The sequence below is a fragment of the Schistocerca serialis genome, chromosome 7 (assembly GCF_023864345.2).
Source record: "Schistocerca serialis cubense isolate TAMUIC-IGC-003099 chromosome 7, iqSchSeri2.2, whole genome shotgun sequence".
Classification (NCBI taxonomy): Eukaryota; Metazoa; Arthropoda; class Insecta; order Orthoptera; family Acrididae; genus Schistocerca; species Schistocerca serialis.
Genome location: NC_064644.1, coordinates 165,551,835 through 165,576,814, shown reverse-complemented (window position 1 = coordinate 165,576,814; position 24,980 = coordinate 165,551,835). Strand labels below are relative to the sequence as shown.

The window sequence follows — 24,980 nt, the reverse complement described above, 5'->3', positions numbered from 1 at the left end:
GTGACTCAGAGTAACCTCCGTGTCAGTTTGTAGCTGCTTTCTTTAATCGCGCGGGTAGTAACTGTCGTTGTTGTTCTCGTCTTCTGCCAGAAGATTGGTTTGATGCAGATCCCCAAGTTAGTTTATCCTGTGGAAGCATCTTCATCTCCGAATATCCACCGCAAGCTACATCCTTCTAAATCTGCTAACTACATACTTCCCCTGGTCTCCCTCTGCACTTTTTATCCCATGCACTTCCCTCTGATACCAAATTGACAATTCCTTTTTGCCTCAGAATGTTTCCTATGAACCAATCTCTTCTCTTAGCCGAGTTTTGTCATAAATTTCTTTCCCCCAGTTCAATTCAGTACCTTCCCATCACTTACGCGATCTAACCATCTAACCTTCAGCATTATTCTACAGCAGAACATTTCGAAAGTTTCGTTCTCCTCTCGTTTCAACTGATTATAGACCACGTTTCGCTTCAGTACCAGGTTACACTCCAGAATATCTTTAGAAAAGTCTTCCTAACATTTAAATTTAAACAAATTCCTCTTTTTCAGAAATGCTTTGGTAGCTGTAACCAGTCTACATTTCATATCCTCCCTACTTCCACCACCATCAGTTACTTTGCTGTTCAAATAGCAAAACTCATTTACTACTTTTAGTATAACATTTCCTTATTTAATCCCAGAAGCATCACCAGATTTAAATGGATTTCATTCCACTACCCTTGTTTTAATATTGTTGCTCATCTTGTAGAATATTTTCAAGACAGCAATAGACCCAGAAGCAGGTCACCCTAACCGTGACCGAAACTTTGGTGATAATTATTTACAACATTACGCGGCATCATACCTATAAGACGTTCATATTAACAATACATTCCATTCAACTGCCCTTCCAAGTCCTTTGCTGTCTCTAACAGACTGACAATATCTTCTGCAAACCTAGAGTTTATTTCTTCTCCCTGAAGTTCATTTCCTTTTCCAAATATCGCCTTCGTCTCCTTTGCTGCTTGCTCAATATAAATACCGAATAACATGGCGATAAGCTCAACCATTTCTCACTCCCTTCTCAGGTACTGCTTCCTTTTCGCATCCTTCGACCCTTTTAACCGCAGTCCGGTTTTAGTACAAGTTATATACAGCCTTGTCGCTCCCTGTATTTTATTCCTGGTACTTTCAGAATCTTAATCAGCGTATTCCATTCAGCATTATCAAAAGCTTGTAGTCGTACAATTCTATAAACGTAGGATTGTCTCTCTTTAACATATCATCTAATATAAATCCCAGGATCAGCATTACCTCGCGTGTTCCTACATTTCTCCAAATTCCAAACTCGTCTTCCCCGAGGTGCTCTACTACTAGTTTATCCATTCGTCTCCAAACAATTCGTGTCAGTGTTTTGCAACGATGACTTGTTAAGCTTCGAAAGTATTCACACATGCTTTCTTCTGAATGGGAATTATTACGTTCTTCTTGAAATATAAGCTTATTTTGCTTGTCTCGTATGTCTAGCACCCCATCTGGAATGATTTTGTCATGACTGGGTCTTCCAAGGATCTCAATGATTCCGAGGGAATATCGTCTACTTCAGGGGCCTTGTGTTGATGTAGACGGGTTGGGTTGGGTTGTTTGGAGAAGGAGACCAGACAGCGAGGTCATCGGATTAGGGAAGGAAGTCGGCCGTGCCCTATGAAAGGAACCATCCCGGCATTTGCCTGGAGCGATTTAGGGAAATCACGGAAAACCTAAATCAGGATGGCCGGACGCGGGATAGAACCGTCGTCCTCCCGAATGCGAGTCCAGTGTCTAACCACTGCGCCACCTCGCTCAGTTGATGTAGACGTTTCTGTGCTCTCCAAGTATCATATCCCCCAGCTATTGATAATTGTTAATGTTTATTTAAATATGACTGATTTAGACATAAGCGGAATCGAGATGTACGTGTAATTGTGCCAAATTGAAATAAAGGCTGGCAGCCATCTTTAGGCCTTGCAGATATCAACTATGAATGTTCTCCCCAGGACAATGCCCATTCCAGCCTACATACCCGATATCGCAAAGATTAGTCACAAGAACATCTACATACAAATTCTGCAAGCCACCACACGGGGCATGGCGGAGGGCACTTCCTACCGCAAATGGAGCAAGGGAGAAACGGCTGTCGGTATGCCTCCATAAGAGCCCTCATTTCTCTTATCTTCGCAGTCCTTACTCGAAATGTATGTTGGCGGCAATAGAAACATTCTGCAGACAGTCGCAAATGACGGTTCTCTGAAGTTGCTCAACAATGTATCGCGAGAAGAACACCGTCTTCTCTCCCGGGACTGCCATTTGAGTTCATGAAGCAGCTCCGTAACACTCGCGTGTTGATCAGACCTACCGATAACAACTACTGCAGCACGTCTGTCAACTGCTTCGGTGTCTTCCGTTATTCTGACCTACTAGTAGGTATCCAAACACTCGAGCAGTACTTAAGAACGGGTCGCTCTGCACTGCCCTAGTATTCTCCTAATAAACCGAAGTCGGCCATTGGCCTTCCCTACTACTTACTGACCGTAGGTGCTTCTTCTATTTCATGTAGTTTTGCAGCGTTATGCTTAGTGTTTAACCCTCTTGACTGTGTTGAGCAGCAAATCGCTAATACACTGGTGTCCAAAATTGAAGCAACAAACGGAAATTTTTCAAGGTTGCGTTTATTTTGCCACAAAACAGTTTACACAGGTGATAGTAAAGTAGAAACAACGTAAAGAACACAGAACGCAGTCAAATGCAACATGCATAACGGTAGACAAAAGTGTTCTTCGTTTTTTGTTTTTTTTTTCAACTTAACCGATTTGCACACACATTCTGACAACTAGTTAATGTGATCAGTATGGGGTGTGACCACCTCTGGCACCAATACATGCCTGACAACGAGCAGACATGCTGTGAATGATGTCATCAGGTTCAACAGCGCCCATTCCTCCTGCAGAGCTGCTCTCAAGTCTTGCAGAGTGGTTGGTGGATGTTGACTAGCTGCAACCCGTCTCCCTTGTGCATCCCAGACATGCTCTATGGGATTCATATCGGGAGAGCGAGCAGGCCACCTCCTGCGTGCAATATCTTCCGTTTCCAAAGAAACATCAACCACCCTTGCTCTATGAGATCGAGCATTATCGTTCATCATTTCGAAGTCTGGGCCCATAGTCACTCGAAACAACGGCGCACGAGATCCCAAAATCTCCTCACGTTACCTGACAGCAGTTAAATCTTGCTGATTCACCAGCGCAGTTTCATGAAGATGTGTTCGAGTGGTCAACCTAATCCCTGCCCACATCGTTAGGCACCCTCCTTGATATCGGTCTCTTCTCAAAATGTTTGGTCCAAAATCCTACTTCACGTGCCCTCCAGATGCGAATCCGTCGCGATTCACTCTCTAGACCAAAGCGGGACACATCTGTCAAAAGAACATTGGCCCACTGCTCGAACTTGCAGGTGATATGTTGACGGCTCTATTCTAGACATTCCCTTCTGTGAAGACACGCCACTGTAAACAGACAGCTGGTCTCCAACAATAAAGACCACTCTGCTGAAGCCTTCTGTAGACCGTCTGCCTCGATACAACACGTCCAGAGGATGCTGCGAGGTCAGATGCCAGCTGCAGTGCAGTATTAAGGCTGTACCGTCGTGCCCTTACGGCCAAATAATGGTTCACCCTTTCTGATGTCACAAGTGGTAGGCCCTGTCTTGGAGGAACAGTTTCCGTTTCTATAAACTGTCGCCTCATCAGAGAAACATCGGAACTATTCACATTAAACCTTCGGGCCACAGCAGTTTGCGACACTGCTTCCGCTCCTCCTATGGCCCTCCAAAGCAGAGTGTCTGTAGGTGTCTTCTGTGTGCCATACCGCACCGTCTGTGATTGTGTACACAGGGATTGTGTATATGGGACTGACGTCATTGTTGGCGTCGTTGTCCGTTGATCGGAATGCCATCTTCAGTGCAGAACACGATCGCAACGACATCTGTTCACGGTTCGTATGATTATATCGTGACTTAGACACAGGACGGGCAAACAGCAGTTTGTTGCTTTAATTTTGAAAACCGGTATCTAAAACAGAACGTCATACGCTTGTTTTTCTCACTCATCGGCATTAACTAGGACCTTTCGACGTTTAGAGCAAGCTATCATTCATCACACCATCCAAAAATCCTGTCTAAATCATTCTGTGTCCTCCTACATCGGCAACATTTTCCCGTACACTACAGCATCATCAGCAAACACTCGCAGACTGGTGCTCTCACTCTCTCTCAAATCATTGTTGTATTTAGGGAATAACAGTGGTCCTCTCACACTTCTCTGGGGCACTCTTGACGTTACCCTTGTCTCCGATGAACACTCGCTGTGCAGGACAGCGTATTGGGTTCTATTACTAAAAAGTCATCACATATCTGAGAACTTATTCCAAATGCTCGTATCTTCGTTAACAGCCTGCAAAGGAGCACTGTGCCAAAAACTTTCCGGAAATCCAGCAATGTCGAATCTGTCTGTTGCCCTTTATCCATGTTTCGCAGGATATCGTGCGAGAAAAGGGCAGGCTGAGTTTCTCCCGAGTGATGCTGATTTGTGAACAAAAGCTTTTCTATCTCAATGAAATTTATTACATTCGAATCTACAATTTGCTCAAGAATTACGCAGCAAACCAATGTTAAGGATATTGGTTTGTAATTCTGTGGGTACCTTCTCTTACCCTACTTGTATTCTGGAATCACGTGCCCTTTTTTCCAGACGTTTGGCACTTTAGGCTGGGCGAGAGGTTCGCGATCAACTATTTTTATGCCCTACGTGCGGGAATCTGCTCGACAGTCAAACGGTGGTACGTCTCTTTGGGCCTTCCACGTGAATAATTTTTTACATGCAACATTTAAGACTCTACCTTTGCTTTTCCTTTCCTCTATTGCCGCACCAGACTGGTCGACGAGTGACTGAATACTTGTACAAGCCTTTTTACAGAGAAAGCCATAAATAGTGAAGCAACTCCAGATGTATTCGTGAAGGAAGTGCACTTTTGGCGTGATTAGCTTTATGTAACTATTAATATTAAAGAGTGACCCATCGCTTTGGTAACAATGGTGGGTTGTTTGCTACTGAAAACTAGTAACAACGCTGCAGACAGAGACTCCACGTCGTTTTCTGTAGTTTCTCTCAGTGCTGTTTTTTTCCTTCCCTTTTACATAACTGCGTCGTTAAGGAAAAAAACACATGTGATACACAAAGAACATTTTGGAAAAGGAAAAAATTACTGCGCTCTTTAGAAGAATATAATAGACGATAGGAAGGATTTAAGCCGGCCGAGGTGGCCGAGCGGTTCTAGGCGCTTCAGTCTGGAAACGCGCGACCGCTACGGTCGCAGGTTCGAATCCTGCCTCGGGCATGGATGTGTGTGATGTCCTTAGGTTAGTTAGGTTTAATTAGTTTTAAGTTCTAGGGACTGATGACCTCAGAAGTTAAGTCCCATATGCTCAGAGCCATTTGAACCATTTGAAGGATTTAAACATTAAAACAGATCCCCTTGCTTGTCTATTTCAAGTGGGAGGACTCCGTAACGAGCTCTTCTAACCTGAATTAGCATGTTCTGTTCGACTATGGTTGCTACCTTACTTATATATATGTCATGAGATCAGTTCTACGTGATTTGTGTGTGAGGTCTAATAGTACTACTTGTTACAACAATTACGTCCTCCACTTGCTCGCAACCTAAGCGGAAAGGAGGCTCTGGAAGGTGCCTTCGAGCCTCGTCTCCGCAAGGGCACTTGTTATCGATGTTGTGCATTTTTGTGTATATATACTGTGTGTGTATTTTTATGTACAATATTATAAGGTTTACGTGTTTTACAGTTTGCATCTTATACAGCTTACAGAATACACGATTCCATTTTTGAAAATAACGATCCAAAGAACTAAAGAATTTTTTGTTTTATCTAGTACATGCGAAAAACAGTGGACCCGCAGTTTGACTCAGTACTTCATAGGACTTCTATAGAGATTCCTGAACTAGCTGCGCACCGCGCCTTTTGGGCATTAGCACGATACTTGGTGCTGGTAACACATTCCTGTTCGCACCCAGCGGACTGGCCAGCGTGGTGTGGCAACAGCGTCGGCGGGCAGGGAGGATGAAATCACGCCTCTATAGTGTTCTGGGAGCGGCCGGGACCGCCACAATTTGCTGCGCGCTTAATTTCGCCCACTGACATTAACCATAGACGCGTGGCCTTCCGCCGTTATTTGACTTGCATGCTTATCTTCATTCTCCTGTCGCCGTCACGAACTCTTCTCGAGGACACAGGAAGACACACCGTTGCCTAGCATAATGCACCTCAGTTCAAGTACGACGAAATTGCTTTTATCAATTAGTGTTATTCGAAATTCCGTGAGGGAGGTTCGCAGGAGAGCTTCTGTGAAGTTTGGAAGTTAGGAGACGAGGTAGTGGCGGAATTAAAGTCGTGAGGACGGGGCGTGAGTCGTGCTTGGGTAGCTCAGTTGGTAGAGCACTTGCCCGCGAAAGACAAAGGTCCCGAGTTCGAGTCTCGGTCCGGCACACAGTTTTAATCTGCCAAGAAGTTTCATATCAGCGCACACTCCGCTGTAGAGTGAAAATTTTATTCTAGATGCCCGGGATGGATTGAAAAGGACTGTTTATGGACGATGTGCTCCACCACCAACTCTAATGGATCTACGCCGAATCTTCGTTGAGGAGTGGGACAATCTAGACCAACAGTGGGTTGATGAAGTTGTGCATAGTATGCGACGACGAATATAGGCATGCATCAGTGCAAAAGGACGTGCTACTGGGTATTAGAGGAACCGGTGTGTACACCAGTCTGGGCCACCATCTCTGAAGGTCTCGCTGTATGTTAGTACAACATGCAATGTGAGCAATAAAAAGGGCTGAAATGATGTTTATGTTGATCTCTATTCCAATTTTCTGTACAGGTTCCGGAACCCTCGGAACCGAGGTGGTGCAAAACTTTTTTTGATGTGTGTACATGTCTACTGCTTCGACGAAGACTCGATGCTGGGGGATTTGTGGTGACACTATTTGTATTTATTGTCAGAAATGATAAATCTGTCGTCAGTAGGGAATTAAAATTGAAGCTGCCCGCTGGATATCAACTACAATACCACCCATACTATCGGAGTATGTAAAATAAATCGTTTTCAGGGACAACTCGTTATGCCACATTTAAAAGACCCTAAATCTCCGCGATTAGCGATGTTTTACTGAAGCTCGAAGCCTAGCGTTGACTTCAACGCTTGTTGCCTTTAATAGCTTCCACAACGAAACTCTATCTCGAAATCTGAGATACGGTCCAAAGACATTCTGGTCCTAAGCAAAGTACACCGGTTTCCACTGGTGCAGTGTGTGATACCAGTGATAGTATTACCGATGACAGCGTCATTAAAGATAATTTGTTAAACTTAATTTCCCGATATTTCTTCACCAAAGAAGACGAAGTAAATATTCTACAATTCGATTTCAGAACAGCTACCAACATGAATAACTTAAAAGGTGATATCCTCGATGTAGTGAAGCAGCTGAAGTCTTCCAGTCCAAAAAGTATGCCAATTAGGTTCATTCCAGAGTACTTAGCAATCGTACACAACCGTTCACTCGACGAAAGAAACCCACCAAAAGATTGGAAACTTACACTGGTCACACCAGCACTCAAGAAAGGAAGTAGGAGTAATCCGAAGAGTTACAGAGCCATATCCGTGACATCCATTTACAGTAGCACTGAGAAACACACGTCGTGTTCGTACATTATGAATTATCTTGAAGAAAATGGTCTGTTGACACACAGTCAGTACTAAATCAGAAAATATCATTCTTATGAAACTCAACTACGTATAGCTTCATATTTTTGTTGACAGTGAATTTCAGACTGATTCCAAATTTCTATATTTTCAGAAGGCTTTTGACACCGTTACTGACTGGAGACATCTAATCAATGGAATACTGCTTCAGCTGTGCGACAAGATTCGTGATTTCTTGTCAGAATTTAATCACGAAAAGTCATCGAGCAAAACAGAAGTGATATCTGGCGTTCCCGAAGGAAGTGCTGTAGGCCCTCTGCTGTTCCTAATCTACATAAATCTGAGCAGCCCATAACATTGTTTGCAAAATGATGCTGTCATTTAGCGTCAAGTAAAATTATCAGAACATCAAAACCTATTACAAAATGATTTAGACAAAATGTCTATACAGTACGAAAAGTGATAATTGTCTAAGAATGAGGAAAAGTGTGAGGTCACAGTCATAAGAAGGAAATATATCCTTAAAATTCGGTTACACGATCAATCACACAAATTTAAGGGCGGTAATTTCAACCAAATATCAAGGAATTACAGTTACGAACAACTTAAACAGGAACAGTGACATAGAAATGTTGTGGGGAATGCAGACCTGCGACCACATTTTATTGGCAGAACACTTACAAGATTTAACAGGTCTACTAAAGATACTGCCTTCACTATGCTTCTCCATCCTCAGCTAGAGTACTGCTGTGCAGTATGGGATCCTTACCAGATAGGGGCAGCTAGTTTTGTATTATCACGAAATTGAAGAGTGAGTGTCACAGACATGATAGGCGAGTTGTGGTCTCAGTCATTAAAACAAAAGCGTTCTTCGTTGCGGCGAGATCTTCTCACGAAATTTCGGTCACGAACATTCTCTTATAAACGTGAAAATATGATCATCGGATCATACGAGAAATCAGAGCTCGAACAAAAATATATAAAGTTTCATTTTTCCCACTCGCTGTTAGAGAGCGGAACGGTAGAGAAATAGTCTAAAGCTGGTTCAAAGAACCCTGTGCCAGGCACATAAGAGTGAATTGGAGAGTAATCATGTAGATATAGATAACTATCATTCATGGCGATACATTAAAGACTCTTATCTGTCTTCTTGCTAGGATCCAACATCACGCTACTGATATAAAGATGTGCCGGTGACATCTAAGTGTCGTATGTGAGGACGAGCCTGAAAACGCTCAAAAACTAGTTGACAGAAAGAAATTTCAACAACTGACTGGTTGCAATTTCCTGCATTTGTGGCTCAAACGCCTCTGAGCACTATGGGACTTAACTGCTGAGGTCATCAGTCCCCTAGAACTCGGAACTACTTAAACCTAACTAACCTAAGGACGTCACACACATCCATGCCCGAGGCAGGATTCGAACCTGCGACTGTAGCGGTCGCGCGGATCCAGACTGTAGCACCTAGAACCGCTCAGCCACACCGGCCGGCCCTGCATTTGTATTTGCATCCGAGTACGTCCATTTCATGATCATATTGTTCAATCACTTGCAAACGGCTACACAGCCCGAACTGCACAATGGTGAACTCGTAATAAAAGGACATCTTAATCCAACCAGCGACTGCCAACGCTGAATAAGGCTATCATTCATAAAACATTTATAAAGACTCCGAGCAATCTGAACTTTTACAGTTCACCTGCATCTCGAGCGACGAATACGAAATTACGTACGGGCAATAACTGCTCAGCTCACTCGCTAGCCGGAAGCCACTAAAGATAACGCCAAATTACCTTCGCAAAAGGACACTGGAGTAAGAAAGGCGCTCAATGAGAAGATGAAAGATGCCGAAGAGCTAAATGCACCGTCTCGAGAGCGCAGTTGCGTCGGCAGTACTGTGGACGCGGCGTAAGTGACTGAAAGTTCCCGAGAGAAACAATTTTTACGCCGGCTCACCTTCAGCAGCGGCTTTCAAGTTGCATGCACGCATCAGGGGAACCACCGCTCGCACGGAATCATAGCTGGAGCTCCACCTAAGAAAGACTGCTCATCAACATTCGTATAAGTTAAAAGCGAGAATCTACTCGTTTATTATAATTTTTATAGTAGAAAAATGAAATCCTCAGTATTTATAAAGCACACGTCTTCTGCCTGGAATCACACTAATTGGAGTAGAATTGTCTTCAGTGACGTGTCCCGCGTAGAACTGAGCCCCAATGACCAGTACAGACTTGTGTGGAGAAGGCCCGGACAGCGGTCGGATACAACCTAACTGTCGCTCCACGTGTGGCCCGACAACTGGGAGTGATGATCTGGGGTGCCATTTCTGTTCATAACAAGACTCCTTTCGTTGCCACTCGCGGCGCCCTTACAGCACAGCCGCACGTCTACGATATTCTGGTCCCATTTTGATGCCCATCGCGGAAAGCCTTCCTGGACTTACATTTCACCAAGATAACGTCCTCCCGCACACGCCGAGAGTTTCTACTGCTTGTCTTTGTGCTTGCCAAACCCTTTATCAGCAAGGTCGCCGGATCTCTCCCCAATTAAGAACGTATGGAACATTGTGCGTAGGTTCATCCAACCAGCTCAGCACTTTGACGATCTGGCGTGCCAATTGGACGGAATTTGGCGCGATATCCATCAGAAGAACATCTAACAACTCTTCCAAATGCTACTCCATGCGGGTGTAAAATGAATGTGCGCAACGGAAAATAATGAACCCTAAAATGATGATTTAGCCCTGTCTGACTACCCCTGAAGCAGATCTTAGGATCTCTTCATTCTTTTTTTATGTATAAATTACAATCTAAACATAAATAAATGGTGAAGGCAAATAATACTACTAAATGATAAACGCCGGCCGGTGTGGCCGTGCGGTTCTAGGCGCTTCGGTCTGGAACCGCGTGACCGCTACGGTCGCAGGTTCGAATCCTGCCTCGGGCATGGATGTGTGTGATTTCCTTAGGTTAGTTAGGTTTAAGTAGTTCTAAGTTCTAGGGGACTGTTGACCACAGATGTTAAGTCCCATAGTGCTCAGAGCCATTTGAACCATTTTTAAATGATAAACGTTGTTGCTCAATATATATTTGTTATAGGTTAAAATCAACCCTTTAAGTACAATTGTCTATACTTCCTAACTAAAATTATTAATCAATTGCCCAACTCTGCCCCTTAGTATGACCCCGGGATCTAAAATCAATAACACGAACTGATTGACATCATTTACGTACCAAACACTAGAAGACACTACTTTCAAAGATGATCTACGGTGGTGTGGAACCTCAGTGGAAATAAACTAACGTGATTGCAGCTGTTTACTTCATAGCCCTAATAAGTCGAAGCAATTTGCGATATTACCGTATGTACTGCGTCCGCTGCGTCGAAGTGATGGTTCTCGTACTCGTCTGCGACGATGAAAGAACTCCAGCCACAAATAGACTCTTTCAAACACTAGGACGGCAGAAGGCGGTCCTCTGACTAACATACCCTAATACTGTCTTCTCATCTCTGTGTTCTACAGACGAGAAACGCGAACTCCGAACCACAAGGACGGAGTTCAGATAACGTCTCAATTACTGAACCCTGCGTATTCAACGACGACTTCCAAACCGGAGGTCAAATCCAGAATCGTATATGTTCGCAACAGTACAGTGCCTAACTGTTCTAACTATAAACTCTCCTGAGAGCAAAGACAGCAAGTCCATCTGTACCAACAAAACTGATACCAAGCTATCGTCACACACGGGCGCTCACAACGGAAGACCTCGTCTCTCCACCATTGGCTTCCCAGCAAGGCTTGGCTCCCCACCCTCGTAATTCCGAAAACCAATCATATCCCAGAAACTACGGAATGTTCTCCCTCTCTACAGATTCTTCCGTATGCCGACCAACCATATTTTAGTCTTTTGTCGTCCAGTGCGTAAAGTTTGGGAGGAAATACCTATACTCGTGCAATGGTACGCTTCTGACTAAAAATCCTGGGAAGTAACTCAGCCTGCGTGGTTTCCGAGGTGACACTTCTTCGTTCCTCTCAGCTGTGTCCAAGCTTTCCAGAGTTCGGAAGTATTATCCGGTTATCCTTCCGGCCCTACTACAATAACGGCCGGATGCCTCTATATTGTGTCTTCGCGCTCAGGTGTCCAGACTGTCCGTCTTGGCACTTCCTGTGTGGAGCTGAACCACCACACCTATGTGGGCCTTCCACCTAGAGCTTGAGTTCCACCTGCCGTTTCATTTCCACTGTCGTTCCAACCTCTACAAGTGTAGGCAATAATTCATTACGCCGTTCTGATAATAAAGACACTCTGTCACCTTTCATGCAATAAGCGTCAACAATTGTTTAAAAGGCATACGCGACAATGTCAGTCTCCTTTATACATTCATATATACGATGCACAACCAATCACATGCTACCTAATTGTGTTTGTAGATCACAGCAAAGTATGTGGAGGAGTGCTTGTAAGGTGCGAAATTATAGCCACCTTACACTCTATCAAGCAATGCCAAGCCGAATAACTGCTTGTATAGGGGCCAGACCCAAAACAACATGTTAACGACTTGCTCGATTTGTGAAGTATTTTCTCTTGAATAAAGCAACCAGTTTTTCTCAAAATGTAATCATTCGTTTGTTTGTACATGCGTGTCATACCAAAGAATGGCTGTCACACATCATCCTTACAGCACATTTCTGTGCAATGAATGCTTTGTGTCTATGTTTGGAGCTCTAATGCTTTCATCATCAAAACCACTAGTTACACGTAGAGCAAATGTTGCTGAAACGAATCGGTTAAAAAGATTTATTATATATGATTTCCAACTCAGTTCTGATAAACATGTACGTCCAGTAATTATGAATGATTAGTTTCCCCCATGCTGCACTGACACTGATTATCATACCGGGTGGCTATAATTGAACTGCAAGTGCACACAGAGGTCCAATGTAGGCTCTAATTGTCGTACGGCAGCGGGACTTGGTAGATATGCTAATGCGTGAATGCGGAAGCGATTTGCACTGGAAACGAATGACCATCCTTATTAAACGGAAGCTTGGTCGTGTCAACGCCAGCTATTCATGTCGAGTTGCAGAATGTTTTAGCAACAGTAATCAGGCTCTCAAATGCCATATTCCGGGGAGCAGTTGCTGTTTATCTTCAGGTTGCGATGTGGACTTACTATTCCAGACATACTGCCGGTTGGAGCAGCAACCAACACAATCAGATTAAAGTTTCCGCTTTGGTCTGTAGCCGCAATAATAAAACATCGCGAGTATAGATTAAAGCAAATAATTTCTTCTGATGATGTTGACTGTTGGTGGAAAAACACAGGCGTAAATAGTTGTAAGGAACACAAGACAGCTCTCCGAAAGAGGGCAGTGTCCGACAGGTTGCCGAATCTGAAGGCGCAGCAGAGCGGTCGCTTCTTCCCTTGCTGCGGCTTCTTCTGCGGCTATTGAATTGTAGCACGAACACAGCAGGAGAAGACGCCTTACTGGGTAACTTGTATACATGAGAGAATTTATTTTACAACAATGTTCCAGGAACAGGAAGCAGTTATGAGACTCTTGATGTTTTTCCGTCCTTCACCTTGTAAGCTATATTAAGACTGCTAGTTTTTTGCTGGTTCTCCTAATAGTATATCTGTTTAATCACTGCAGTGTTTGCCATACTGAGGTGACATCCCGTACACACATTGCGTACGAAGATTCAGACTAAGAGAACGTGTAAAGTGAAGTACCCATGTCAAAGGACTACAGAAAATCCAGCCTGTAATGTTTTAACGATATTCTCAATTGTCGCTAAAACATTGAGGATGTAGAGCCTGACGACCTGTCTCTTAGGACCATTATTTTCTGCAGAATGGTCTCTCTGTCTCTAGAGCACCTATTCTACTGATGGACGGTCCATAGATGACTGAGTTCTTTGAATAGACGGCCCTGATCGGAAATGGCTTCGGTTCTAAATAAGACATTCATAGCACTCTCGTGGGCTGATAGCAGAACATAGTCTAAGTATATAGATCGGCGTCTGCCAAAATTTGTGACGCAAAGAACTAATTTATTTTCTGTATGCTAGTATATTCATAAGGGTATTCCGCATTTTTCTCCGCCTGCGTGGAGAACTGATCTTGGGAGGAGGGGGGTGGGGTGAAACTTACTAGTTAACTGGCGTCACAAGTGCTTATGGCAAGGTAGTATAGATACTGTACGTATTATTGCAAATCCGACAATCTAAGTTCTTGGTCCTCGAAGTATTCCATGAAGAAATATAATGCTGTAAGTGACAGAAGTAGTATCAAATGGTTCAAATATCATCAGAAACTTATACCCACTAATGGATAAACACCTCCTCTAAATTCGTTCATTTATTACGATTTATAGCCGTATGCAGGCAAATGTCTACTACATTTTCCCTAAGATTACAGCATCGCCCTCGATTATATCATCGTCAGCGCCTCTTCGGATGCCTCGTAATCCGGCAAAAAACTTATATTATCCATCCGTTATCAATTCAGCAACATGTCCAGCCCAATTCTCTTTCACTCTATTTCATTTTCGTTACGATCATAATTAAGTCTTGGGCACACTTTAGTTGTCTGATGCGCATCTTAATTTACTGTTCGATCAAGGAATTCTCGACATACTTTCATTGCTATGTGGTTGGTTGGTTGATTTGTGGGACGGGACCAGACAGTGAGGTCATCTTCATTGCTGGCTAACGAACTATCAGTTATTGAAAGTATCGTGTTACAAGTTTAATTCTAAGCTTTCTGTCTCAGTTAGATCAAAAAATTTGTTCAGAAATCTCTGTTTAATTCACATAAAGTATTTTGTTCCGTTTTTCATGTTCTGCTTATTTATTTATGTGTCCACCAAGTCGTAGTCTTGGACTTCCATAAACACAAAATGATTCTATGAATTCCTCGATAATTTAAGAAATTTTCTTTTTGTTGTGTAGATTACGTACACTGCCTGACAAAAAAATGAACATCCCAGAAGACTTCATCGGATGTCAGTGTGCTTCGTACACGTACTGCCCTTCACTGCGACATACACAACGGCCACCACTGTGCATTAGTATTATTAGTGTCAGAGACAGCAAAGGACTTGGAAGAGCAGTTGAACGGAATGGACAGTGCCTTGAAAGGAAGATATAAGATGAACATCAACAAAAACAAAACGAGGATAATGGAATGCAGTCGAATTAAGTCTGGTGATGCTGAGGCAATTAGATCAGGAAATGAGACACTTAAAGTAGTAAAGGAGTTTTGCTATTTGGGGAGCTAAATAACTGATAATAGTCGAAGTAGAGAGGTTATAAAATGTAGACTGGCAATGGCAAGGAAAGCGTTTCTGAAGGAGAGAAATGTGTTAACATCGAGTTTATATTTAAATGTCAGGAAGTCGTTTCAAAAATGGCTCTGAGCACCATGAGACTCAACTGCTGTGGTCATAAGTCCCCTAGAACTTAGAACTACTTAAACCTAACTAACCTAAGGACATCACACACATCCATGCCCGAGGCAGGATTCGAACCTGCGACCGTAGCGGTCGTGCGGTTCCAGACTGTAGCGCCTTTAACCGCTCGGCCACTCCGGCCGGCGAAGTCGTTTCTAAAAGTATTTGTATGGAGTGTAGCCATGTATGGAAGTGAAATATGGACGATAAATAGTTTGAACAAGAAGAGAATAAAAGCTTTCGAAATGTGGTCCTACAGAAGAATGCTGAAGATTAGATGGGTAGACCACATAACTAATGAGGAGGTATTGAATACGATTGGGGAGAAGAGGAGTTTGTGGTACAACTTGACTAGAAGAAGGGATCGGTTGGTAGGACATATTCTGAGGCATCAAGGGGTGACCAGCGTGGAGGGTAAAAATCGTAGAGGGAGACCAAGAGATGAATACACTAAGCAGATTCAGAAGTATGTAGGTTGCAGTAGGTACTGGGAGATGAAGAAGCTTGCACAGGATAGAGTAGCATGAAGAGCTGCATCAAACCAGTCTCAGTACTGAAGACCACAACAACAACAACAGTGTTTAGTGTCATTACCAGGCCTGGTAGGCTTTATCAGGGGCGGGAGCAGTGTCAAATGTTGAGCGATCACTGCGAATGACACGGAGATACCACGTACTCATGTGAGACGAAGTTATCAGCACCTGAAAAAGTTTGAATGGGGCTTCATTATAGGTTTGCAACCAACGGCCTTGCCGCAGTGGTAACACCGGTTCCCGTCAGATCACCGAAGTTAAGCGCTGTCGGGCTGCGCTACTACTTGGATGGGTGACCTTTCGGTCTGCCGAGCGCTGTTGGCAAGCGGGGTGCACTCAGCCCTTGTGAGGCAAACTGAGGAGCTACTTGATCGAGAAGTAGCGGCTCCGGTCTCGGAAACTGAAATACGGCTGGAAGAGCGGTGTGCTGACCACATGCCCCTCCATATCCGCATCCAGTGACGCTTGTGGGCTGAGGATGCTACGGCGGCCGGTCGGTACCGTTGGGTCTTCATGGCCTGTTCGGGAGGAGTTTTTTTTTTTTTAGTTCATTATAGGTTTCCACTTTGCCGGCTGGTCGAATCGTGCAATATCCAGACTAGTGGGGCATTCGGATGTGACAGTGACCCGACGTTGACAGTGTGAGAACGTGAGGGCAGCCATATTCTTCGTCAAGTTTCCGATCGTCACAAGGGAAGACCGTCGTGTTGTGCTCCGAGCACATCGTAACACCTTCTCATCTTCGCCTGGCATCTGAGAGCAGGTACTGGACTCCCTGCAGCTTGCAAACCGCACCACTGGTCGGAGACTACCAGCAGACGGACTAGGAAATTGAAGTCCCATGCGTAATCTGTCGTTAACACCACAACACAAGTGGCTGTATTTGGAGCATTGCCGTAACCGGGAAACATGAGTTGCTGATGAATGGCGCTGCATTGTCTTCAGCGACGAATCGCAGTTCATTATTACCCAGGATGACCAACATCGGTGAATATGGAAGAGACCTGGGGAGAGGTTCCATTCTTCCAGTGTCTTGGAGAGTAGCAGCGATGTTACTTCTGGATTCACTGTGTGAGATGCTATCGAGTACAACATCAGGTCACGGCTGGTAGTGACTGAAGGAACTCTGACGACACAGTGGTATGCTGTTAGCTCTCATGTGACATTGTCGCGATTAAATTTTTCAAGAGGATAATGCTCGTCCACACGAGGCACGTATCTTTATGAGCTGCCTGCGTGATGCTGCGGTATTCTTACAGCAAGCAATATTCCCTTATCTGTCTCCGATACAACTTGTGAAGGTCCAACTAGGACGTCAACTCCGTCCCGGAGCCACTATCCAAGATATCAATTGCTGCTTTGCCTCGGGAGAGGATACACGTGATACCCTATCCAACCGAATAAGTGCATGCATCCAGACCATAGGGTATGCAGTGTCTGATTGGTAAGTGGACCCATACTGCCAAATTCTTTGCAAATTTAACTTTATTTTGTGATCACTGACCACTGAACCCGTTTAGTTTTTCTCCTCTAGTTACGGTGCTTCACTTTGTTCTCAGGCAATGTATTTTTTTCATTCCCGTAACTGATTTTCAACTCTACTTCCACACTTTCTATTACGTTCTTTCAGTACAGCTATGACTTCATTAGAGGCAGCCAAAACACTTTCTGTAACTGGATAATCTTGTAAACTGATATCCTGGATGTTAAAGTGTTCTGAAAAAGATGTACTGACATAGGTTGAATTAGTACCTTGTTTCTCGAACTCTGCTAGAGTTATTACATGAACAGCAAGTCAGAATAATCACACTTCCAAAACCAGAATACAGTACCCTTCCAGTTTTCTGCTAATGAGCTATGTTCATGGATAGCTGCGAGCAAAAGAGATTTTACATACGTTTCGTTGTGCGGCTGTGGGAGGATGGCCCAAGGACAGGGCGAGGGACTTGGTAGGGGGAGGGCTCAGGAGAGGATTTTCAAAAATTGTCCTGAACATGGCCCACGAAGAGGGTGTTCGTACTTTTAATAAGTATCGATGTTGATCACCTTGGATAGGCTCCTTTAGTTAAACAGTTTAGTGCACCGTTGCCTACTTGCCTTCCTCACAGCGCACTGGCATTAAGGCAGGCTTCCCTGACGCTCTGGCAATCAGCGCGCTAGCGGAACTAATGGCGGTACCTGCTCCCCGTTTCCACTATAAAAAACACAAAACTCCGAGGTTGTTAACGAGAGTCCAACGCAAGAGTTTTTCTGCAGCTATTTAATGATATGTCAGAGTCATCTGCCTGAACGATACTCTGTCTGCTAACAGCTAAACGATTTCATTGAAACAAATAGCTTCTTATGTTCATCCAAGGCTATTCGTGTTATGAAAAAGCCTCATTCCTACAATGGATTCGCCTAGGGAGACCAGAGGAGTCGAGAGAGATATAGGTTCTGGTGGAACACGACCCCCACAGTCGAAGTAATCATCACGGATCGTGATATAGGCATGTAATAGACCACGTAAATCCCTGCATTAACATGATGAATGTGTATTCACAGGTCGAGCAACATTTATTAAAAAAAAAAGGAAGGAAGAAATATCGTAGTAAACTCCTCCCTGCAAAACCCAGGATGTCCGGAAGTAAAATAGTTACGTGTTTGGGTCTCTAACTGAACACTTTTCAGGGGGATTTAAGACGTGGAAGATGAATAAGTTTTCGTATCGAAATGAAAAACGTTAGAAGCATTAATGTTGTAACACAGCAAAAAAAAGCTTAATAAATAGATGGACAGGTTGATTTTAGGATTAACAGCAATTGGTGAAGTGAATTGAGAAGGGAACAGAAGATTATCGACTAACAGCAAAAACATCAGCATTCCTGTGGTAACAACCTATGTAATTTTCTCTCTTCCACATTGACTCTACTGACGTTCGTCTCGATGTTAACCAATTGATCGATACCGGTTTTTTTTATATTTGTGCAGTTCTCGGTTTTTGCTGGGATGCTGCCTTTTATTGTATTAATTCATTATTTCTATTCCTTTACCCTATTGGACAGTTACGAAAATATTCCATACGCTTTTTATACAAAAATATGTGCGTCCTGAAAAACTAGTCATCCACCTACTTTTACGTTCAACCTAAACAAAATCTGATATAAATAATTATTAATGTGGATACAAATTATATTTTACAGTAATACATGAAAAACTATTTTTCTAAAGCACAAAATCAGTATCACAGAATCGCTCACTGTAACTACTTGGAAAATATTGTTTGCTATACGAGAATCTTTGGCTGTAAGTTTATTCCATGTCGGACAGGCTGTTTTCTGTCTCTAGGTCAGTATGTTCCGGTTCCACTGCGCAAAATTTCGTGTCTATTTTGTGATATAATATCGAGAAGTAAAGTTCTGAATCTGACTTGAAGAAGTATGTGATGAAAAGTTTGTCAAGTACTATGTTTGGGTTCAAGAAAGACGCCGAAATAAATCAGCAACAGTAAAAGAATATTAGTGTTTCAGTTATTTAAAAATCACAACCCGGACAAACCATTTAAAAATCTATCAGATAACAAGATAAATACAGATCCATGTTTTACATTTTCGATGAATTATTTTTATGTTGCAAAAATACGATGACTCAATAAGATGCAAGTTCAATATTTTTACGTTTATTGTCAGTGAAGAGTTATGGAAGTTTTCTTTTTTAATACTGTCTATAGAAAGATGGATGACAGTGAGTCGCTACAAGCAGGACATTGATCGAATTATTCTTCCCCACCACTATGCCAATGTTCATGCCCACGCAAGAAGATGGTCATGAAATAAATATAAACACCGACAAAAATAGGACATAGGATATTGGAACATCACAGAAGGACAATACGGCCTGGGTTGAGTTTAGGAGAGGAGGTGGGTTTAGTGGGGGGGGGGGGGGGGCATATAAACTTCTGCCATAGATTTCAACTTTTCTCCGTGAACACTTCTTCAAAAATTAACAGAAGAAATGTAGACATAAGCAATATGGTATCAATTGTACTGCATCGTAGGCGAAGATTTACTGATGAAATACTGCGGTGCAGTTCATAAGAAAGTGCGGATACATATTCAAATCACAATCTAGTGATGAATAGTGGGTTGAAATTCGAGAGCACTAAACGGTTCATTACAGATTCTCAATAAGACGCGAGGGGGAAATATGAAAGACACTGACCTCCAGACCAAGTAAAGGCATTGCTGTTGGTTCTGTAGAAAATGAGTTCAGTTTAACAAAGGGAAAACACCTAACAATATAGTACCCACCTCAGATACTGCAAGGTCAACCATTGTCACTTTAGTAATTCCTACTTAAGAAAATTTAATGTTTCATTTTACGAGCAATTCGTGATCTAGCTGAGGTCGACGGAAATGGGCAGGTCATTTACTACATGTGTGTCGCAATATAATTTCAAGGAGAAAAAAAGATAGGAAGTACTCCACATTGGAGCTTCTGGCATAATACTGTTCATAACACGAACTACATTTGCGTCAAAGTGTTGTTCTCGATACAGATAACGACCGAGAAAACGTTTATAACTGTGAGTAATCTTTGTTATTGTTCCTACGCACAAAACCTTGGCAGAAGAGCATGTTACATGTGAGATAAGAGAAATTACCGGAGAAAACTGGTTGTGTAAACTTATTATTTATTATTGAATGTGACTTATCAGGAGCGAATTCTAGAAAACATACCACGACTATTCTTGTTAAGCATTCCCCATGCTGTAAACTACAGAAAACACCAAAATGTGGGGCACAACAAATTTTATCTTTTCCTTCTTAGTAGAATCTACAATTGCTAATTGGCATACCATGACTGTTGTTGTTGCAATTCGTTGGTGTACATTTCCAGTACTTCTACTGCAAATAATAGCAATCTGTGAAACAAACTACAAGTAACAGTTTTATATTTCTGTTCTCAGTAGTATCAGCACTCAAATGAAAAATGAAATTTTCCCTGACACTGAAGGTTCAACGTCCTGAAATACTATTAAACGCTCTTTGCAGTTTCCCAGCATTTAAAACAGTCATCTGTAATTTCCTTTTTGCTCTTAACACAATATCGAATAATTCTTATCTGTATATTTTAAAAAGATTTGAAAAATAACACACAAAGGAAATAAAATCCTTATGAACTAGAAAACCGGGTATTTAATATTAGCAAGGAACTTGAAAACGAACCATCAAACAAGTAGACATCGATGAACTGCAATACAGCAACGAAATACCGCCCCTTCGTTCGACAGTCAACATAAAAGAGGAGACAATGGCATGTACATCACTTAACTGCAAAAATCCTACGATCTGCAAAGGTAAACTCCTATGATTTATTCATTCAGCTGTGGATCGTCAGCAAGCGTTCACAGTTCGCAGATAATCCAGAAATGTTTCAACGACAGTCGTTCGGATTAAGTACATTCATGCATATTACAGCAATTTTCCTTTAAAAAATAAAAAAAAGATATTTTCTGGGTGGTTGAGTCACATATACTAAAGTTTTGTTGCCAGTAGTGAGAATACGTGGCTCTTAATATTTTGGATGAAGCTAAAGGATAATTGACACATACAGTCTTTTAAGAAGAGACTGAGAATTGATGTGCAAGCTGCCTATAGCCTCAGTAAAGTTTGCTGACTACGGAAGATTTTCAAGTATATTAACAATTACACTAATATTGTATCAATATTAGTTCCAACCTAATATTCTTGCTACGTAAGTGACGTTAAACCAGGATTCAAAATTGATGGTATCGAGAAACATTATCCCCGGCATCAGTGTCTGGCAATCAAAATTTGACGGCGGGCAATTTGATTTCCTGAATTTGAGGACCAGAGTAGCCATCTTTTAAGGCTATAGATTTTCGCCATAATTTGACGCAGCTTATGTTCCAAGAACGGTATGTTCGTTTTAACTATTAATTAATTTATTTATTTTATTTATTTATTTATTGTTCCGTGGGACCAAATTAAGGAGAAGTACCCATGGTCATGTAACAAGTCAGTACATGAAATTATAACACGATAGTAGAAACAGATAAAATGAAATATAAGAAACATATTCAAGCGACAGTCCTTAAGTTTAAATAAAGAAAATCAACAATGTAACACTGGAATTTGCTTAATTTTTCAGCTCTCCCAGAAGCTCCTCGACAGAATAGAAGGAGTGAGCCATGAGGAAACTCTTCAGTTTAGACTTAAAAGTGTTTGGGCTACTGCTAAGATTTTTGAGTTCTTGTGGTAGCTTATTGAAAATGGATGCAGCAGAATACTGCACTCCTTTCTGCACAAGAGTCAAGGAAGTGCATTCCACATGCAGATTTGATTTCTGCCTAGTATTAACTGAGTGAAAGCTGCTAAATCTTGGGAAGAAGCTAATATTGCTAACAACATACGACATTAAAGAAAATATATACTGTGAGGGCAATGTCAGAATTCCCAGACTATTGAATAGGTGTCGACAAGAGGTTCTTGAACTTACACCACATATAGCTCGAACAGCCCGTTTTTGAGCCAAAAATACTCTTTTTGAATCAGAAGAATTACCCCAAAAAATAATACCATAAGACATAAGCGTATGAAAATATACGAAGTAGACTACTTTTCGTGTTGAACTGTCACTTATTTCAGATACTGTTCTAATGGTAAATAAAGCAGCATTTAGTTTCTGAACAAGATCCTGAACATGGGATTTCCACAACAGCTTACTATCTATCCGAACGCCTAGGAACTTAAACTGTTCCGTCTCGCTTATAATATGCCCCTTCTGTCTGATCAAAATATCGGTTCTTGTTGAATTGAGAGTTAGAAACTGTAAAAACTGAGTCTTACTGTGATTTAGCATCAAATTATTTTCCACAAGCCACGAACTTACTTAATGAACTACATTATTTGATACTGTTTCAATATTACACACACGATCCTTCACTACCAACCTGGTGTCATCAGCAAACAGAAATATTTTTGAATCATCTGTAATACTAGAAGGCATATCATTTATATAAATAAGAAAAAGCAGTGGCCCCAGCACTGACCCTTGGGGAACGGCCCACTTAACATTGCCCCATTGGGACTGAACGTCACTACCACTCTCAATGTTGCGGAGAATTACCTTCTGTTTTCTGTTCTTAAAGTAAGAGGCGAACCAATTGTAAGCTACTCCCCTTACTCCATAATTGTCTAACTTCTGCAGTAATATTTTGTGGTCGACACAGTCAACAGCCTTCGTTAAATCAAAGAAAACACCTAGCGTTCGCAACCTTTTATTTAATCCGTCCAAAACCTCACAGAGAAAAGAGAATATAGCACTTTCAGTTGTTAAACCATTTCTAAAACCAAACTGTACATTTGACAGCAAATTATGTGAATTTAAGTGCTCCAGTAACCTTGTATATACAACCCACTCGATAACTTTAGCAAACACCGATGGCACAGAAATAGGTCTATAATTGTCAACATTATCTCTGTCTCCCTTTATAACAACTCTGTTGTATATGTTAAGTATCATATAAAAGAATGCCATTTTTTTATTATTTCCCTATGATTTCATTTCAATCAGAATCTCAATGAGTGTAGTCACGACTGTAAGAGCACATTTTGAAATCACAGAAACAAAAAAACATCAAATAAACACACATTCAGAAGTGGAAGCACTATATATAGCTCGTCATTTTCTCGGCAGCTCACACAGATGTAGTCACTGTAAATGCCCAACGAAGGATTACAAAAGTAACAACACCAAGACCTGCTCATTACTTACAGTCATTTTCTGCTCGCGCACCATGGTTCGAAGTGTGTCGTGTAGTTGCAGTATGTATAGGCCGCGCGTGTAGACACTCGCCGGTTAGCAGTAGATGCGCGACTGAGCGCCGCCGGGCGATCCCGGCCTCCCTTCCCCTCCACGCACCGCCGCCGCCCACAGCCATCACACATTGCCACTCAGAGCGAAGACGTACTCTCCGCATCTAGCCGCGTCGTCGACTGCATGGAAGTTGTTTATAGTACATGGATACCGTCGCTATACGAACGTCATTCTAAAAGTAAGGCCCGTTTGCTTCTACAGACATACCGGGTGACCAAAAAGTCAGTATAAATTTGAAAACTCAATAAATCACAGAATAATGTAGATAGAGAGGTACAAATTGACACACACGCTTGGAACGACATGCGGTTTTATTAGAGCAAAAAAAATGCAAACGTTCAAAAAAATGTCCGACAGATGGCGCTTCATCTGATCAGAATAGCAATAATTAGCATAACAAAGTAAGACAAAGCAAAGATGATGTTGTTTTCAGGAAACGTTCAATATGTCCACCATCATTCCTCAACAATAGCTGTAGTCGAGGAATAATGTTGTGAACAGCACTGTAAAGCATGTTCGGAGTTATTGTGAGGCATTGGCGTCGGATGTTGTCTTTCAGCATCCCTAGAGATGTCGGTCGATCACGATACACTTCAGGTAACCCCAAAGCCAATAATCGCACGGACTGAGGTCTGGGGACCTGGGAGGCCAAGCATGGCGAAAGTGACGGCTGAGCACACGATCATCATCAAACGACGCGCGCAAGAGATCTTTCACGCGTCTAGCAATATGGGGTGGAGCACCATCCCGCATAAACATCGTACGTTCCAGCAGGTGTTTATCAGCCAGGCTGGGGATGATGCGACTCTGAAACATATCGGCGCATCTCTCACCCGTCACGGTAGCAGTTTTGCTGTCCAGCGCCATCTGTCGGACATTTTGTGAACTTTGTTTTTTTTTGTTCTACTAAAACCCCATGTCATTCCAAGCATGTGTGTCAATTTTTACCTCTCTATCTAAATCATTCCGTGGTTTATTAAGTTTTCAAATGTATACTGACTTTTTGATCACCCTGTATTTATTCGAGAAAAGAATGAAAACTTGCTTTACAGCGTATTTTGATATTTTTAAAGCACGTCACATTCACCGTTGACTGTAAAAGTTATTTGTTTCACAGTAGCAGTTTCGACATTTGAGCCATTGTCAAGTGGCACTGCAATAGCTAAAAGAATACAAAAATGAATCGCAGACGTCGACGGTAGTACATTACAAAAATGGTGAAAATAATCCATCACTACATTTTGCCTCAGCACATATCAGACTAGTATCCTCCGACATGTATACATGTCTTTTTGTTTTATCGCCCTGCGCCCCATGTGGGCGTGGGG

The 24,980-nt window shown here is 42.3% G+C and overlaps 1 protein-coding gene and 1 pseudogene across 2 annotated transcripts in view; one reads left to right on the top strand and one right to left on the bottom strand.

Moving 5' to 3' along the window:
• The window catches only part of LOC126412721 (uncharacterized), a 275,993-nt gene extending 252,311 nt beyond the window's left edge, over nt 1–23,682 (bottom strand). For both annotated transcript variants that reach the window (XM_050082439.1, XM_050082443.1), the window contains exon 1: nt 23,551–23,682. In XM_050082439.1, the coding sequence (XP_049938396.1) occupies nt 23,551–23,574 (24 nt within the window). In that variant the 5' untranslated portion in view covers nt 23,575–23,682. The remainder of the gene's footprint in view (nt 1–23,550) is intronic.
• LOC126413565 (5S ribosomal RNA) lies at nt 15,978–16,095 on the top strand (annotated as a pseudogene).
• Nucleotides 23,683–24,980: the final 1,298 nt, after the last annotated feature.